Source organism: Sinocyclocheilus rhinocerous, unplaced genomic scaffold (assembly GCF_001515625.1).
Source record: "Sinocyclocheilus rhinocerous isolate Xijiao unplaced genomic scaffold, SAMN03320098_v1.1 scaffold3527, whole genome shotgun sequence".
Classification (NCBI taxonomy): Eukaryota; Metazoa; Chordata; class Actinopteri; order Cypriniformes; family Cyprinidae; genus Sinocyclocheilus; species Sinocyclocheilus rhinocerous.
The window spans coordinates 72,316-93,330 of NW_015653453.1; the positions used below are offsets into that span (position 1 = coordinate 72,316).

The following is a 21,015-nucleotide window of genomic DNA, read 5'->3' on the forward strand; positions in this document are numbered from 1 at the left end:
TCGCATGAGTCATTTACGAATCATTTAGAAATGAGGTAAAATTAAATCTATTTTTTGAGAAAACTAACGTGTTTTTTGACCTTGCACGCATGTAAACCTGTTTTCGGAGACTCATAAAACAATATTAGCAACCTTAAAAATGGCATAATAGGGGCACTTTAATGTCTAAGTGTAATATTTGTATGATTTTTATTCAAATATATATTCAAATTTGAGGTTAACCTGATAAAGAAAATAATAAATGGCTGGCCAGACAAAGCCAAAGTCAAAATGGTGTTTAATGATTAAGCAAGTATCGAGTTTGTTACACTGATGAATTTTATTAATGTATGGATTTCATCGAGAAAGCATATTGCTTTTGTACTTTTTTGCTGATGTTTCATATTTAATTATTCAAATCCACCAATGCACATGTGCAGTGTACATGTGCTGAGCACATGTTTCACAAAAAAGATCAGGCAGTGACTTTGCCGACTGGTGATTGGTTCTTTTATTTGGAAGGCGGGACTTACTCAGAGCTGCCATATTTGGCGTTCCACTTTCTCCCATTGATTGTAATACCATTGGCCTGTCACAGTTACTGTATATCCACATGTAGAATACAACTCCCTGAATTTCAAAACGATTACACTCCCAACACATGCCTAAAAGGCTAATGGGCTTTTGCTTATTAGCAGCACACCATGTCATTTGATTTTATTGTTGTGCAATCCGACTGCTATTACGGCGCTGCATCAAGGAAACCGCAGTCTCTCTCGCTCTAAAAATTGATACCATAAAATAAATCAGACTATAACAGTTAGTTTGTCCAGTAGCTCATGGAGTTTCATAGCCAGTAGCACATTTTAATAGTGCTTGTACAGCACCAGTTCAGGTTTATTGTGAGACCTGAACTGAACCTCCAGGGCACTGCATGGCACTATGTTTTTTGGACTTTCTAATGTAGCTGCAGCAATAAGAATGTCCATTTTAAAGTTCTGGTCAATGTTAAGTTCCCTGTCTTTAACCTTTAAGCCTTAAGAATTAAAGAACAAACACCTTTACAGCAATGCATTTACACTGTAAATCTGTGGTGCACCAAAGTAAAGGTCAGATATCATTTTGCAAAGACAAGGTTGTTAAACAAATCTCAGCCGTTCTGTTCATACTTGCATAACAGTGTTATAGTTGCATATCTGACTTCCACTGCAAGAGCGAGGTTTTTTTTTTTTTTTTTTTTCTTTTTTTTGGGGGACAAATCCAAACATTTTTATGTCCTTTAGGTGGTCAGATATCATTTTGCAAAGACAAGGTTGTTAAACAAATCTCAGCCGTTCTGTTCATACTTGCATAACAGTGTTATAGTTGCATATCTGACTTCCACTGCAAGAGCGAGGTTTTTTTTTTTTTTTTTTTTGCTTTTGTTTGAGGGACAAATCCAAATGATTTTCTGTGGTGACTCACAGCATGTCGCAGAGCTCAGTAGAGCTTAACTTGTTTTTTTGTTTGTTTGTTTTTTACCCAGAATATTCCTTTAATGTTGTACTACGTGCCAAAAACTGTTTAATAAGAAGGTTCCTGGTAAATCCAGCTCATGCAGTGTTAGTCTGAGAGCGATTCCTGGAAATGGAAGATTAAAAATGACAGAATCAAAGTTGGTTGATTGAAATCCTGCTTTGCAGCTGAATACTGGAAAACAGTGGGGTCCAAAAGTCTGAGAGCACTAGTGAAAATGCTTGTATTTTTTTATTTTTTTTTATTATTGACTTTCAACCTATATTATCATTATAACCATTTGAGTGACTCAGTATGTGTCAGTATTCGGAGTGTCTTACAACAGAACTGCACTGTAAAATATTTTGGAGGACAAATCTCAAAACTGTATGCCGACTTGCTGCATTGGAAATTTTCAGTTGGCTCAATTAAATTATGCAAACTGAACTTTTAATAAGCATTTGCACTTTAGTTGAACCAACCTAAAATTTTCAATGCAGCAAGTCGACATACAATTTTGAGTTTTGTCCTCCAAACTCTTTTACAGTGGAGCTACATGAACTAATCCTGATAATCAAATAATGTAAAACCAAATAATGTTCTCCAGGATGATTTGAGAAGCAGTGTTCAGGGTGAAACATTACAAGTACGCAAGTTATGTAATCTGATTACATTTTTTTCCTAAGTAACTAGTAAAGTAACACATTACTTTTAAATTTACAAGAAAATATCTGAGTTGATTTTTCAAATACGTAATGCTAGTTACAGTTAATGTTTTCCCATTTTTTGACTGACAGCTCTCCTGTGCCCATGTTGATGGAAATCGGGAGTGCGTGCAGAGACATTGTGTGCGCTGTGTGAACATGATGTTACTGTAGCTTTAGACTAAATGTGAACACGCATTTACTCATCTCACTTGCACAAAACACAATCAGTATTCCTCAAAATGAATAAAAAAACTGTGAAATGCAAACTCCGAATATGGCGCAAACCTGCAATAATTAAATATGTTAAATAACACAAATATCCTTGATGTATTTTATCCCATTTTATTAACCAATGCCTTTGCTGCTGACCTTCGATTATCCAATTCAGCCATAATAATGAGCAAAAATGACTTTAGATAAACATAATTATTTTTAATTTTATTTTATTGTGTGTGTGTGTGTGTTTTTTTAACTTTCTTCTCCTGCATCTTATTCTTCATGCAGTCCATAATGGCAGCTCAGATGAGAAAAAGTAATGCAATTAGTTACTTTTTTTTTTTTTAGGGAGTAACGTCTCAGGTTACTTATGTAACCATGGTTCCCTGAGTAGGGAACTTCGAACTGCGTCCTCTAGGTTTCCCCATAGCGACCCCTAGAGGACGCAGTGATGTGATTATTACTGAAGGTTATTAATATTGATAGATGAACAACTGCTAGTGGTAACAATGAACGTGTTGATGTTATTTGGTTTTACTTGTTTTCACAAAATAGTATTGACGCTTGAAATACGTAGTTTTTTTTTTTAAATACGATTTACTAAAAAGTGACATTAAATATACTATTCAGTGCTTTTAAATTATATAAATTGTTATCTACTATTTATTAGTATCATCTAGCGTAGCCGACTACTTTTAAAAGTGTAGCTTGACTAACTTAGTTTTACTAAACCCTACCTTTAATCCACAGACCCTTTAACCGTGGAACATGGAACATAAATATAAATAAATAAGTAAATATCATAAATCCACCACAACCCCTGTGATTGGGTAATGCCTGCTGTACAGTGGCCTTTACACAACATTAAATTGCACCATCCAGAAAACTATTCGGTCAAATGAAAAACAAGCAAGCCGATATCCTGCATTGACGGCTGAATTCGATGCTTCCTTCTGTTGGAGGAGACAGGGGAACACAGGGAGACACGATCTTTCCGTGCCGCCACCGTGTCGCCGTGCCAGAGGCAATGTCCCTGCCAAATGCATAATGCATTTCCGTTTCCTGCACTTTATGAATCAACAGCGCACCTGAAGCGGGTCCCTGGGTGAACCCTTGGTGAATGAGGCCACTGCTGGCAAACACTTATGGTAAACCTGTGGTAACAAAGGGAAATCCATCACAGCTGTCAAACTTTACACTCAAGTGGAAATTATTCATTTCATTTATTTAAATTTCGAAACTGAAAAACGTGTAAGCAAATTTTAACTTTAAACTCATTTACACAAATGCGGCAAAACAGATTTTTATGGCTGCGCTTGTTTAGATTCTGAACATATTTAGTTCAGCATTTCTAATCTTGTCTTTTGCATATATTGTAAAACTGCCATTGGGTTAGTCGGTTAAAACTTGGTCGGTTAGTTTAAATCTACATAATTTCACAGTTAAAGTCAGATTGCAATGAAAATTCACCCTATGTATTCTCTAAATTAATTGTTCACAATAAGATGTACAATAACCATTCATATATATGTTTCGTTCAGTGCAGTTCGTTGATGTGCGTTCAACTTGTAAATTATTTTTTACGACATTATTTGAATGCACCATTTTTTAATTTAAATTTTGTGTGTGAAAAAAAACAACAACAATAATAATTTTATTGGTAACACTTTATTTTACGGTATCTTAACTAGTTGCTTATTAGCATGCATATTACTAGAATATTCACCATTTATTAGTACTAATTAAGCACATATGAATGCCTTATTCTGCATGACCTTATTCTACATCCCTAATCCTACCCAATACCTAAACTTAACAACTACCTTACTAACTATTAATAAGCAGCAAATTAGGAATTTATCGAGGGGAAAGTTGTAGTTAATAGTGAATAAGTGTTCCCTATTCTAAAGTGTTACCATTTCATTTATTTTAATAAATTTACCTTTAATAGAGACGCTGAATCCGACATGCTTTCTCACTAACAGGAACTCAAATTGGCTTAAAGGAAATCCTGAGTTTCCCACTCATGATTATGACTTTGTGGTGATGTTTTTTGATGTGCGTTCAACTTGTAAATTATTTTTTACGACATTATTTGAATGCACCATTTTTTAATTACTTAATAATTACTCATTAATTAATTTTTTTTATTTTGTTTTTTTTCCGATAATCCATTTCCTTACGACTTAGGTAGTAGTTTGAGGAACTAAAATTTAAAAGCACACATAAATAGGTCACACATAGGAGAAAAGGGAGCAGCGACTGTCTCACCAAACAACTCAAATACAGTCAGTCAAGCACTCCGACAAAAGATGACACATTTAGTATGTGACATAAAAAATAAATAAATAAAAACCTCACTTTCCCAGCCTTTAGGGTCCATGAAAAGAGTAAAACTCAGTGGAATCATAGAGAGAGAGAGAGAGAGAGAGAGAGAGATGTTGAGAGTGAACTACATCTGACATGAGAGGAAAGAGATACAGTGAAGAGAAAATATGGAGACAGGGTGAAGGAAAGATAAAAGAAGAGAGGAGTCGAACACAGAACAGGACAAGACGGGAAGGACAGAAGGGAAAAGAGACGAGAGAAAGCAAATACAGACAACAGCAGAGACGTGGAAATGAAAGCAAAGACAGAGTGAAGGAAAACGGCCTAAATCTTCCATTAGAATATCAAACACACGACCCAGATGAAGTCTATCGCACAATTCTCCGCTCACAGGAAACGGAGGGATCAAAGTGTGCTCTTGTGAAAGCTGAGAGTGCAACTTCTGTGTCTTTATTTGCAGTAGCACGTCAGTCAAATAAGCGGAGCTTTACTATGCAAAGAGACTGGAGGATATAGGAGTAATATTAGGAACTGTGTTTCGTCAGATCACATCTCGGCTGTCTGTCTCCTCCAGGACGCTCGTTCTGAGCCGTTCCAGACACTTTAAAGCCACTGGAAGACAGTGTCAGGAATGGGAAAATACAAAATGTCAGACTTCTTGACATTAATCGTAAAATAGGACAGCGAGAGCAGACATATGGATGTGAGGCGGCTGGCTGACTCGGCACCAGCATCTCTCTGAAAAGTTTGCTTGGATGTGCAGCTGATGGGTTGGGAATTGAGAGGAAAATAATTTTATAAGGAGGTCATGCGTGAACATTGTGTGATTGTGCGTGTTTGTCTGTGTGTGTGTGTGTGTGTCTGTGTGTGTGTGTGTGTGTGTGTCTGTGTGTGTGTGTGTGTGTGTGTCTGTGTGTGTGTCTGTGTCTGTGTCTGTGTGTGTGTGTGTCTGTGTCTGTGTCTGTGTGTGTGTGTGTGTGTGTGTGTGCGTTTGCACGCACATAAGGCCAATACCTTTGAAGCAGCTGCAACAAAAACACAAGTGCTTCATTCTGTTGTAAGCAACACATTTTAGTCACTGCATGCTTCAAATATCTATAAAGCATAATTTTACTTTAATTTCTACAATGTTTCTGGCAATAACATCTTTAAATCCCATAATTACAATCTTTGAAAAAAAAAAAAAACATCCACAGCAGAATGCTTTAAAACACTGGATCAAATAACATACATCAATTTTTTTTCTTCATAAATCCACGGAAGTGTTTCACTATACAGAATTTTTTTTTGTTTTTTTTAGACTGATGTAACAGAAACAAACCAAACATTTTTTTTTCTTTCTTTTACAAGTTGCACAGTCGCTGCATTTGAGAAATAAAGGAGGTTATCATTAAACATACTTTTTCATTTTGATGTTAGTCTCAATGAAGGCTGTCATGTTAAGCCATGTTTGCTCAGATGAGAAACACTGTATCATTATGAATTAGTTGTGTGTGATATTAACAAAAATATATATATTTCGATATTTACAGAGGTGACAGAAGCTGCATCTTGGCAATTAGATTTCTGTTTTGGCTGCATGAATGCATTTTACACTGCAATTACAATTGCATAATGCAAAAAAATAATTAAATATGAATTGGTTTTCAATTAAATGATTCTTTAAATATGAAACTCTCTTTCTCTTAATGAACCAATTCGTTCAAACGGCTGATTATTTTAGGAATCATATTGAAAGGTCTTTCCAAACCAAAACTGGCTACTTCAAAGTGCCCTTCATGCCAACATTTATCACTGACATTTCTCTCACCTTGTCTGCCATCTTGGACTTTCCATTGCTCGCTGCAATGCTTTCTGCGATTGTCTACTCCACGAAAGATACACATGATGTCATTTGGACTGGTGTTCGTCAAAACAGTTTTAAAATTTTGTCAAGTTAGGTGGCTTTCTGCTAGTTTTAGAGCAGAGCCATTCAATGTTGTGATAACAAGGCATCTTTTAGTCACTGTTACGTAGAAAACTAGATTTTAACAAGCAGAAATGTTCTTTTCAAGTGTCCCTCATCTCTAAAACACTGTAGTAATGTCCATTTAGCTTCTGAGAAGTGAAACGCAAACGTAAAATTCAGAGCGTGAGGTGATTTATGTAAGTGTCACTGATACTGACTGGTACGTTTTCATGGCAATGGAAGGATATTATATCAGGAAAGAATAAATGCCAATGCAAGTATTTCACTCTCACTGTATCCAAGCTCAAAAAACACTATAAACTGCACACTCTTTCATTTTGACTTCCATATCTATAGCCTCCCGTTTACCTAGACTGACTCTTTTCCCTTTTACAGTACATTTAAAGGGTCATAACATGAACAAATACATATATACAAATTTTCTTTATTTTTGTGCTAAAAGAGTTGAAGAGTTGAAGAAGACTTTGGTCACATTTTCTTTTAAGATCCAATTCTCAGCATTAACAAACCATTAACTACGACTTTTGCCTCAATAAACTCCTCAGAATATTTTCTTTATAAGTACTGATAAACAGCCAATATGTTCATAATAGGCATGCTAATAAGCAACTAGTTAAAAGTGAGAATCGGTCCCTAAACTAAAGTGTTACCGCAACTTTGTATTACTGTGCATAAAAACACTGTTGCCACTATGTTTTTATAGCCCAGAAACCCTTTAGAGATCCCTTCAAATTTTACACATTTTTTGGCCCATTAAAATAATTTTGTTCACACAGCTCTAAATATGCTTACATATTAAGGGCTCATTACAGCACTGTCATCGCTTATTTGTAATATCTCTTGATGACAAACACTGCAGGACATTTTTCACACTGTGCATAACAGCATATTTTAATTGCATCCCTGCAATAAGTATTAGAATGTGCCGTTTTGATATATGATGTCTTAAATTGTAAAACAACTAGCACAGCCAGCAAGATGAAGGCTACACGATCACAAAGCCTGAGCTGAACCAGTGCATCAAGGTGAAAACACAACCGTCTCACGCGCTCCAGTGCAGATTTTAAGACCATTAGAGCGACCACATGCCCAAACGCGGCTTTATCCTTAAATGCACTGAAGATATAGAGACGTATTGTATGTGTCCTTTGCAGTGACTTTTCGTGTTATTATCTTGAAAGCTTATTTTTAAAGTCACTGCGCGCCAAGTGGAAGCATTCTTGAGAAAAGAACAGCAGTTGTGCTGTGAGAGCTCGTAGAAGTACATGCAATGTCCATTAACATCTCAACCATACCGATCCAATACATACTTTAATTACTTCTCGGTAGGGCTTCTTTTAACACAATCAAAGGGATGCAAACTAGCAATGAAGCACAGATTCATGAAGCTTCGAAACATTTACAAATATTTTGTCTCAAATCAGTGGTTTGGAGATTGTATCAAACTTTGCAAGTCACATGATTTCAGACAACGAGGCTTTGTTACATCATATATGATTGGTTTCAAAATTCAGAGGGTCACTGCCAGATGGCGGTGATCTAATGAACCCATGAACACTTTTATAAACTGATCTTGATCTTTTTCTTTTTTTTTTTATATAGGACTACAAATTAATACAACACAAATTTTACAGAACCTTTATGGTATTTCATCATTTGTAGAGTGCATTTAATAGATTACAGTTTCATAAAAACATAAATAAATGTTTTAACTGAGCTTTTGTTGCATTTACACCGTTTTGACCAGAAGGTGGTGCCGGCCTGTGGTGTTTCGAATGCTGAGAAACAGTGAATCACTTTACGAGACAATTGATACAATTGACTCAGAGCTTTGAAAAGCTTTGTTTCTCTCTTCATCAATGCAAACTTCTCATCTTTCGGCGAAATTCACTGTTTTGAATGCAAAATCAGTAACTTATGTGTTTTGTTCAGATGCATATTGTTTGGGGGCATGATTGGCAGCACGTTTGTTCTGTGCATGTTCGTTTGACTCTGTAATATGGCAGGCAGACAGAGCCAAAAGTCTTTCAACAGAACGTGTGAAATTTGACTGAGTCAACACCCTATGTTCGTCCACGTTACTGTGGCAATTTGTAATTTTTTTTATTTTTATTTTTTGTATGTGTAGACACATTTTGAGTGTGTTAAGCCATCAGTTATCACTGCGTTTCTTTAGAATGTGTAAAGACATACAGTTTTAATGTGTTAAGACGAGGAACTTGAACATGGGTCTCAACTCACACACTTCTGGCTGTTTGATCAGAGGGTCACTGCCAGATGGCGGTGATCTAATGAACCCATTAAAACACTTTTATAAACTGATCTTGATCTTTTTTTTTATTTTTTTTATATAGGACTACAAATTAATAAAACACAAATTTTACAGAACCTTTATGGTATTTCATCATTTGTAGAGTGCATTTAATAGATTACAGTTTCATAAAAACATAAATAAATGTTTTAACTGAGCTTTTGTTGCATTTACACCGTTTTGACCAGAAGGTGGTGCCGGCCTGTGGTGTTTCGAATGCTGAGAAACAGTGAATCACTTTACGAGACAATTGATACAATTGACTCAGAGCTTTGAAAAGCTTTGTTTCTCTCTTCATCAATGCAAACTTCTCATCTTTCGGCGAAATTCACTGTTTTGAATGCAAAATCAGTAACTTATGTGATTTGTTCAGATGCATATTGTTTGGGGGCATGATTGGCAGCACGTTTGTTCTGTGCATGTTCGTTTGACTCTGTAATATGGCAGGCAGACAGAGCCAAAAGTCTTTCAACAGAACGTGTGAAATTTGACTGAGTCAACACCCTATGTTCGTCCACGTTACTGTGGCAATTTGTAATTTTTTTTATTTTTATTTTTTGTATGTGTAGACACATTTTGAGTGTGTTAAGCCATCAGTTATCACTGCGTTTCTTTAGAATGTGTAAAGACATACAGTTTTAATGTGTTAAGACGAGGAACTTGAACATGGGTCTCAACTCACACACTTCTGGCTGTTTGAATGTGTAATACTTATTTAAATCAATTTACCTCTAAATTTACCCACATATTAATATTTATTTTGTTTATTGCGGCATTGCTTTACTGATATCTACTGTGAGTAAATTAATTAGAAAGAAAGAAGAAAGAACATTGAACTAAACAGCTAAAAATGACAAGACAAATCATAACATAAAACTGATGTAGGTACTGATGCATTATCCCTCATGAATAAACATATTGTCTGTTTGAATATGTGCATACCAGTGTACCATTATTACCTCCTTCATAAACATGACTTCTAATGTTTGTATATGTATATACCATCGTAGCATTGTGTCACATATGCAAATATAGTCTCAAATACAGCAATTTAATTGACTGCTCTGACACAGTCAAATTCCACGCATTCCATTAAAAAATTAAAAATATATATTTTGGCCCTGTTCACCTTCCATACTATAATAGCAGCCAATCACAAGTCTCACAACAACAGCAGCCAATCTTGTGACTGATTACAGCAGCACATGTGCAGGGATTTCACATCTACAGGAGCGCTGCAGGATTTGATGGACTATGGAAGATAATTATTTTTCCTTTCAATAAATATATTAGTTTTTTTTTTCTTTTTGATGTAAATTATATATACAGGATGTTATTATAAATGTCATTATTACAGGACTGAATGCTAATATAAATATATGTATTGCTACTATAAACAGGCATGTTAAACAGTTAAATCATTTAAATATTTATTGAAATGTGTAAAGCTCGTTCTTTTATAAGAAATTCCCACTGAAGCATTTCCTTGGCTATGTATCTGTCTTTGCTTTTTCACTCCTCATGAGTTTACATCACTGCAGTATAAGAGCACAGCTGTTGGGCTGAAATCGCATTCATTTTTATAGAGAAATTGATGCTGAACGATATCCTACACATTTTTCATGACCATGATGTTGTTAAGCAGTGATATATACAGTTTTTTAGAAGCCATATGTTAAATGTGATTTTAACTCTTTTTTTTTTAATGTTTAATGGTAAGGTTTTCTGTGAAGAATCACACTACAGAAATTCCTGGAGAGAGATCCACAATTCAATGGTGCTTTTACCATAGAATTAGAGTCGAATTTTTGTCCAAAGAGCTCAAAAAAGTGACCGCCGATACCCAATAACCATTGTAAATGATGTCTCTCAACATCCTCAAACTTTATTAAATTGTAAATGTATTGTTTTTACTGTGCAAATGTTCACTTATAAAGCTTGCTTATAAAAGATGTTGTTCACAGTCTTTTTTTTTTTTTATATAATTGTTTGCCTCAAATCAGTGTTTGCAATGTTGTATTCATCAGGGAGAAGTATGCTTTGGTTCATGGACCAAACTCAGTTTAGATTTGCTACAATAAATCAAACATTTCTTCTCAGTATGACAACCATAGACTCAATTGTGCCTCATTGTTTTTTACTTCTTCTACAGACCTTCTGGAGAGGCATAAAACAGCAGTGAGCTCTCCCTAAGGAGTTAAATCTCCTGAACGATAAAAGAGCAACCTCACAGCAATAACATATTGCTAAATGTCATTAGCATCAGGTATCATGGACAAAGAATGATCACGACACCAGAAGCATTAACTAACACTAACCCCCATCGAATGTACATTTCTGTTGGTAGCACTTTACAATAAGGTTTCATTTGTTAACATGAACTAACAATGAACAATACAGCAATTCTTAGCATTTACTAATACATTTTCAGATCAAAAATTGTATATTTTAATATTAGTTTATGCACTGTGAACTTGAACATTAACAACTGCATGAACATGTGTATTACTTAACATTAACAAAGATGAATAAATGTTGTGAAAATGTATTGCTCATTGTTAGTTTATGCATTAACTAATGCCAACAAATGAGACCTGATTTAAAGTAAAGTGTTACCTCTTTACCTCTTTATGTTTAAGGTTCTTTAAAATATTTTCAGAGTAAAGAACAGAATGCACTGCTCCACTCGAACGACAGCCAACTACACACAATGCAGGTTCCCAAACCTCCACACCAATGCATTTCAATTATTTGTTCACTTTTTCGATATTACGTGACCATCTTGGTTAAAAAAATAAAGAAAAAAAAATTACTGAGATTGCACTCGTCCTCAAAGAACAAATTCTTGCTGATGCAATATTTCAGAAGTAGAAAAAATTATCACACTTTAGTTTGGGGACCAATTCTCATTATTAACTAACTATTAACTGCTTTTGCCTCAATAAACTCCTAATTTGCTGCTTATTAATAGTTAGTAAGGTAGTTGTTAAGTTTAGGTATGGTGTAAGATCAAAGGATCTAAAATATGGTCATGCAGAATAAGGCATTAATATGTGCTTTATAAATACAGCCAATATGCTAATAATATGCCTGCTAATAAGCAATTAGTTAATAGCGAGAATTGGACACTAAATTAAAGTCTTACCAATCAATTTATTGCATTGACAAGAAAGTGCTTTTTGAGAGTGAGTGCAATCTCACTCGCTCTCAAAAAGTACTGTCTTGTCAATGCAATATTTCAAAAGCAGAAAAAATAAATTCACTTCACAAATGCTCATGATTTGAAAATCATGAGCCTGGAAAACACTATTTTAAAGCTCCCAGTGTTTTCATGAGCGTGGGAACCCTGCAAGCACAATAACGTGGCACTGATCATATTGCATGCATATCCTCTCTGAATGGCTAGAAACATATTCTTGGGACACTTTGAACTTCTATAAGACGATAAAACAGGTTCAAACTCAGGACAGTTCTTCACAATTCACCCATTTTTAAGATAACACAGCAGAAACTTTATATCAGCCGTGACCCAATAGCAGACTAAACAGTACAAAGAGTGCATGGTGTCGATTACTCACCTATAAATTTTATACCGGGTCGTGAATCCTTGGCGAAATCTTTCCATGAAGGAGAGGTACCCCTTCGAGTGGTGGAAAGGGCCACGGTCAGAGATGAGCCAATCAAACTGCTTAGCAACATGCTGCTCGTTGGCCGAGGGCTCTTGGCGGGAAGACTGAACTGTTATATGGTCCCATATAAACAGAAAGTAAGTGACTTCAATGAGCCTCCAGTTCATGCTTCACTCTCAACCGCTCTCTGCTCATTCTCGCTCCATTCTGTGGAGACCTGTGGAACGCAAGAAACACAAGACAACATCTGAGCATCATTCATCAAACTCCCACACCACTTCATGTGCTATGAAATCTAATCCTGCTGGCATAACCTGCAATAGCAGGCCAATAGTTTATTTTATTAGCAGGCGGTTTGCAGAGCGATGCGTTAACATAACTCGCTGCCCTTTTCACTGATGAGATCGAATTACAAACAGGAAGTACAGCCTTCACTTTATTCAGACTAATTGGTGGCATGATAAGTTCAGACGGGGTGAGTGTCAGCTTTATGATATGTTGTGACATGGGGTCGGTTCGTGGAGGAGGAGGGCGACGAATCTCCGCTGGCTAATTAACGCCTGGTGCATGTTTACACATGAATATATTGCATTAGCTTCATTTACGCAGTTAAGTGGTGCATGCTGATATCCTGGTGAAAGTGAGATGGACAAGAATAAATACGCTCCTGTCTAGAGGTGTCTGTAAAAGAGATGTTAACATTAAGAAACAGACCATTATATAACAGTTAAATTATGATTCTGAGTCCAGAAAAAAATGTCTGACCACCTTTATGTCAAGCCACTCCAAGGGTAAATCTCATGAAAACTGTCCCAAAATATTTCACCTTAAAATCAAAAAGAAAAATGGACCATTCTTATCACTGTTATAAAGATATAATTTAAAGTTGTAAGCAGGGCCTAAAGCTAACATTTCGCCACATGTGCCAATGTGTACATATATAAAAATGTACACACACACACACATATATACAGTGGGTACGGAAAGTATTCAGACCCCCTTAAATGTTTCACTCTTTGTTATATTGCAGCCATTTGCTAAAATCATTTAAGTTAATTTTTTTTCCTCATTAATGTACACACAGCACCCCATGTATCGATAAGCTCTGACGTTAACGGTTCTGCTGTCGGTAGTGGAGAGATTAAGAAAACACACATGCATTTGTTATTGCTATATAAACATTATCTTGCGAATTCTATCTCACCAGAGTCGCCAACTGTTTTATAAGCAATAATATTCACACGAGTAGCAGTGCGGTATTGCTGTAAATCAGCATGGCTATGATTCGGCCGTAGGTAATCACAGCATGCTGATATACAGCCATAACACACTGCCACTTGTGCTATATTGCATTTATACAACAGTTCGACGGCACAAGTGTGTAAATAAAAACAGACAACAACGGAATGTCTTTAAAAACCATCTTTTGTGCGGAACTACTTCCGCCACGGATTCAAATCTCAAGTTTGACAGTTTAACAGCATCTTTTGTGCGGAACTACTTCCGCAACTCCAGAAAGGTGTAAAATATGTGACCTTTAAGGGTGATTTCCGATGACAGCGCTGCTCACTGCATTTGTTGGCTGCGTTTTACTAGCTGTTGTTGAAAGTAAAAATAACTTCCTTGTTTACAACAGCGTTTCAGTCTCTTTCAAAATAATAGTCTTTACTGCAGACTCACTCATTAAAACTGTCTTTTGTCGCCATCTAACGGCGGAGCAATGTAACTAAAATCACCATCATGAACACAAACACCGTTTCTCAATACTGAATGATATTATTAAATACTACTATTATTTATATAAAATATAATTTATTGAATAATAATATTTAATAAACAACAACAACAGCCATCATAAAAGTTGCTACGCAATTGCAGTCAAAAGTACAAAGGCCGCACTCTACAAGCATTAAAGTTAGATAAAAATATAAAGCTATGAGACTTTGCCCTGAGCCAAAACTCTTTGCTCAGGAACAAATAATAGATTAATGAGACTAAAGATTGCCCGTTAGATTTACCGAAAACTAATTATAGCTCATGTTTAACCACTATAGAGACATCAGAGCCAGCGGAAAATTCCAGAAGATTTGGCCGAGGTGAGGCTGCTCTCGGCAGGTTCATGAGCGCTGAACAGCCGCTGATGCCCTGGAGCTCACATCTCCGAAAACATTGAAGCAAATTTTCAAATAGATGTTATCTTTATTAACAAACCGCATATATTAAAAGTCTAAACAACTATATTCTCACCTAAAAAAATAAATACATCTTAAAACTACATTCTGTGACACAGAAACAGTATTATTTATAAAATTATTGTGGATTTGGGCGACCGCCATGACACTCGCTGTGAGAAATACAGTAAGCGGAGTAATACAAACGGTAAAATGGTTGGAGCTCTGTTATCTCTCAGCCAATCAGATTCAAGAATCAGAAATAACTGGTGTGAAACTGTATCTGCACTAATTACCAAAAAAAGACAGAACATTTGTATTAATTATTAATAATAATTATTTATAATTATTAATCATTATATGCTGTTATTCATCCAGGGCTAACAAAAAACTAAAACTAAAACCATTTAAAACTAATAAAAATAAAAATAAAAATTTTCATGACTTGAAATAAAATGGATGTTGAAATTAAATAAAATTTAACTCGGCACACTAAAATAACTAAAACACAAACTGAAATAAATAAAAGCACTTGGAGATGGAGCAGCATTTACTGCAAACTGTGAAACAGATCACAGTGCTGAAACACAGAGTGCATCAGATTACATATTATATAATTGTTCTACATATTTTTTTTCTGCGATTTCATAACTGTGCTAAATCATATTAAAGTTCAGGCATTGTTTGAATTAATAAGAAATATTCTAGGCCAACTGGTGAGTGACACTGTTTCATGTACTCACCAACACTGATATTTACTCTCATTTGGCACTCTGCTAATTTTAGCTCCTATCGTTTACGTTGTATTATTCTGCTGAATTTAATCTCTGGATGATTTTCATGACAGTCATGAGAATTGGATGTTTTTAGCAAGATCATTTAGGATAAAATAATGGAAAAACTGTTTTGGTTCTAAAAACAGGCCTCAATGTCTTATGCAAAATCTTAAAGCAAAAGATATGTGAGCTTCCCAAGGCCAGCCTGTGTATATTATTAAAATGATCTGCATTTCCATATCACAGCATATGTCACTAGCACTTATGACTGTCTGTCCAACAGCATGTTTTTATGTCACGATAAAAGCTGTTTTCAACTGTAATGATCCTCCAGATCTTCCCCTCCAGCATTAGAAGCCCAAACTCTGAGCTATTAAAAGACAACATTTACCCTCATCATGAATTATCAGACAGCATGTGACACGACTCAGACACCAGAATCAAGCACATTGTGAGTGACTAATACTTCATAACTTCCCTACATTCCTCAGCAGTCTGACAGAAGCTCAACTGTTTTCATAATAATGTTGCTTTTCCTGTAATACACTACTTTTCTCCCACTCAGTAGTTTTTTTTATATATATATATATATTTAATTAAATGCTGCTATTTGTTAACAATCAATCAATCAATGTAACTTGATACTGAATCAATCAATGTTACAAATGTTACTTGAAATAAAATAAATGTTATTTGAAATAAAATACAATTTAACTTGATGTAACAAAATAAGTAAAACTGAAATAAAAATTAATAAAAACTACATAAACCTATCTTAAAATGACTACAGTAAAGCATAACTAAATTTTTAACTAAAATTAAAATTAATATTATCATGGAAATCTATTTCGCCAATTGCGACTTTTTATCTCTCAATTCTGACTTTTATTTATTGATTTTTTTTTTTTTTTCAGAACTGGAGATATAAACTTGCATGTTATGAAGTCAGAATTACAAGCTATAAACACAATTCTAAGAAATAAAGTCAGAATTGCATGATGACAATTTGCAATTGTTAGAAAATAGTCAGAATTTGACTTTATAACTCGCAATTGTAAGTTTATATCTCACAGTTCTGACAAATTAAGTCAGGATTGCAGGAAATTGCAACTGTGAGAAAAAAAAGTCAGAATTGCAAGTTTATATCATGCAATTCTGACTGTATGACTCAGAAAAAAGTCAGAATTGCAAGATGTGTGATTAAAAAGGTGTTTTGTAGTTTTTTTAATTGTACTTAACATAAATGTATGTAAGTTTGATGTGGTTACCCTAATTATTTAATTTATTTATTTATTAATTTATTTATGTGTGAGATAAATGGTTAAATGGTACTTGAAATATACATATATTTTTTTTCTTTTTTTTTTTTTGTTAACTTATGCTGTAACCATTTTAATAGAGTAGCATGACTTTATGAGTTGAGTAGTTTGTAGTTTGGGAATTTAATTACAACATATTTGTGTTTTCACTGTTAATGGAAATCTGACCTTACCCACCTTCCATAAAAAGGTTATGAATCATTAATGAGTTATACCATGCACACATCATGTATGCATATTTCCATAATTAACAATTTGCAGGCAAAAGATTGCATTATTAATTATATCTGACAATGCAAAAACTGGTCATGGTCCATGTAAATGTATGGATATTACCATACAAATATCCTTCTCATCTTAAAGGGGTATTTATACAGTATGTCCAGTACATAATTAAGAGGTGTATATGCTATGAGCTCCAGGCAGCTGAATGCAGATTGATATTCTCTCTTCTATGCAATTATCTAATTGCCAATGAAATCATTTCTTCCCTCTTCCTGTATGGCTGTTTACAGTCTTTAATGAATGAAGATCTCGCAGTCACACAGGCTTCTGCTGCTGGCATCACCTGCAGTGACAAATATGCAACTGAGCTGTCTAATGAGGGCTCCTTTAACTAATTAGTTCAGACTAATTTGAGGTTGCCTGTCAGAATGTAGCAATGCATCATTTGACTGAAATTACAGACATGGAGAGAGACATGTTAACCCTTTGAAATCTTCACATTAGAGGAAAAAAGTTCAGTCGTCTGTACCTGCACGGATTTTCCAGAGGTCACTGACAGACATAATTGTTTCTCAGTAGAAAATGTAATTACAAAGTCAAGGTGAATCATGACAGAGCGGCAAAGTTAATGTAATTCCAGACACAATGGAGGAGAAAAAAAAGCTTTTGAAATTTAGCTTTAGCTTTTTCACATTATTATAGTGTTATAGAGTTTCAGTTTTAGGTACATTTTGACAAAAATATGTTCATAAAAGGTGTTGATGTCTATATGTTGTATATTATGTACACATAAATTAGCAATGCCTTTATCAGGGTTATTATAGTTAACTAAAATTAAAACTACTACTACTACTACTACTAATAATAATAATAATAATAATAAGACGGAAAATGAAAAGTTGCGATTTTCTATGCCGATATGGCTAGGAACTATACTCTCATTGAGGCATAATAATCAAGGAACTTGAGCGAGATGCTAACGGTCTAGTCAGATTCAATGATATATGCTAAGCTACAGCTAAAAGTGCTATCGCCAGACCCGGAGATCAGCTGAATGGATTCGAAAACGGTAAAACTCAACTGTTTAACTCTAGGAGTGTTGGAAAATGAGCCTATTTTCAAAAATAGTGGAGTGTTCCTTTAAGAATCTCCATAGGATTATATAGGCCACTCTAGTGGCTGTAATCATAAAATGCTATTTTATGTTATTTTTCCCCACCAGATGGCATCAGAGACACTAGGTCCTGATGGATCATCATGTTTAAACTATAAATATGCAGAAATTGTGTCTTTCTTTGTTTAGCTATTTTTTTTTTTTTGGGGGTGAAAACAATTATAAAAATATGCTAATTGGGAGGGACGGATGAAGGTTAAAAAATATTTGTATGTGTTCAACAGGAGAAAGAAACTCGTAAAGGTTTGGAACAACTGGAGGGTGAGTAAATGATGACATAATTTTTATTTTTAGGTGAACTATCCCTTTAAATGCGTGAATGGAAGTATATTATTCCCAAAATTTGTTTTCTATTTATAAGTATGCTAAAGTGTACATACATATGGGCCTGCACAGAGATTGCTGTTGTTGTTTAAACTTCAAGAATTGATGCAAATCAGCTTTTAACGGTAGAGAAGCACATGCATCAAGCGGAAAGCGATGCCGGTATCTGAAGGACTGACCATGACAAATGCTGTCTGATATTGATATTTCTTGTGGTGCTCAGAGAGCCACCGAGGCATGGAGCCAAACCCACCGCAGGCTTACGGAAAAGCACTAACATATACTAATTAATCTATACACATTTATACTGCACTGAGTGCAATACTGTGACTTATACTGACAGCGTGAGCAGGGGAACTGTTTAGATGTCTAGCAAAATAATGCAATTTGCACCATGATTTATGTTTATTGCGAACAAAGAGCCACATTGTCTGTAGGGGCAACAGGGTCATAATTTATTCATCCTCTCACTTTAAGTAATGCACCTCTTCATATCTAATCAAGAAAATTGCATGTGCATTACGGAAAACATCGCAGAGGCAACAGGTCAACAGAATACTTACAATGCCATGGTTTATTGTGCTGCTTAAAATGAACACAATCACCTTGCCAGACCTGGTTAAGGTCCACATAAAACTACAAATTGACACTATTTGCTTCCTAAATCAATGTCCTTGGTCTTGTTGTGCATGTGATGTTATTGCAAAGAAGAAAAAAAATCTAAATGTAATAACTTGTTCTGCCTCTTCATAGGGCTGTCACCTTACTTATAATCTGTTTTACAATACAATAGCACAATAGCAGCTAAGTGTCACAATGCAACATCATATACAGTTTACACAAAATTAGTATTATTATTACAGTGTCGAGGTGGATGAAGTACAAAAATCAAGTACTTGAGTAAAAATACGGATACCCTAATAAAATATTGCTCCAGTAAAAGTAAGTACTCCTTTTCAAGTTTACTTAGGTAAAAGTACAAAAGTACTTTATTTTTATTGTACTTAAATATTAAAAGTAAAAAGTACTGATTGATGAATGTTTATTTATTTTACATGTTTACACATGTTCGTATGCCGTTAAATGTATGTAAACATATGCATCATAGAACCGCACATGTGTGCAAGGTTATATTAAATCCAACTGAGATATATTCATGTTATTTTACATGCTTCACATGCTTAGTTGTTGTTTTTTTCCAGTTGATCGGATTGTTTCAGGTCTGTCAATACAATCCAAATTTAATTTGGATCAAGCCATCAATACACTTACAAACAAATTATATGTCTGTATGTTAACATAGTTAGTGCAAAAGATGACTAAAAAAGAAAGTCCACTTACACAGTTAACACCAAAGGTCCTGAGGTTACTTGTAGCTGGTTTTCTTTCTGGCTTGCTTGAATCGAACTGGTTTTGTTTCATTTTAAGTGTAGCTACTATACCTGAAACCACTCTGAAATGTATTTAGTGGCTAACCTCACCTACAGGCTTTGTGAGTTAATCAGTCAACCAGCTATTTAGGCACTGCAAGCTCACATTGACTGATTCCATTCTGGTAAGAAACGCCCACATTGCTCCATCCAATCAATTCCCCATGGATAACATCAAATTACAGCCTATACATGCTTTTTCTTGTTGAATATCCTGTTTCACATTATGGAAGTAAAATGGGTCGTGAATGCAAAGCACCACCCAGGGTGTCCGTCCCTGTATTGCTCTGAATAAAATGTGTCTGCTAAATAACTTAAGTGGGTATATGTACTAAATTTCCACATCACAAATTTATTACAATGAGTTCTTTGCACTAGAAAATCAATGAAGCCCAGTGAGCCTTCAGAAGAGGGTCTCACAGATGAATATCCCCCTGCTGATATGCTGTATAACAAGATATTTCATATTAAGCACTCATACTATTATCCGCTCTTGTGCTTTAGTCGTCTCCCTCTGAGAAAGACACATGCTGTTTACAAATCTCCCTCCGTTTTCTCTCGACTGCCTGAAGGACCTTGAGATTTATCAATGTGGATTCATTTATTGACGGATGTTTGGAGACTAAACAAATCCGCTTATGACTCAATGCGGCAAATTATAATATTTGCAGTGTTTTCCATGCATCCATTTGTCCAAACCACTTTTACCATGCCGGGTCAGCCAGGACTGTCATTTTCCAGTTATGTTTCCTGGTTTTCTATCAATGCATATTAAGCTGATATATGATAGAGTAATTAAAAAAAAAAAAAAACACACACACAATAAAAAGATTTATAATAAATAAATCACCACCGCCCTTTAAGAAAGATGAATCATTGTCTGCACTTTTTCTCTTCAAAAGTTATGAGTAGGGATGCACCGATACCGATACTGGTATCGGTATCGGGCCCGATACTGGCCTC

General features: G+C 35.1%; 1 protein-coding gene across 1 annotated transcript in view; it reads right to left on the bottom strand.

Annotated features, from left to right (window-relative positions):
- Positions 1 to 21,015, bottom strand: part of LOC107715673 (BMP/retinoic acid-inducible neural-specific protein 1-like) — a gene marked incomplete at its 3' end in the record, with an annotated part of 122,104 nt that overhangs the window by 69,328 nt on the left and 31,761 nt on the right. The window contains exon 2 of the mRNA XM_016521841.1: positions 12,583 to 12,850. Within this exon, the coding sequence (XP_016377327.1) occupies positions 12,583 to 12,800 (218 nt within the window). The remainder of the gene's footprint in view (positions 1 to 12,582; positions 12,851 to 21,015) is intronic.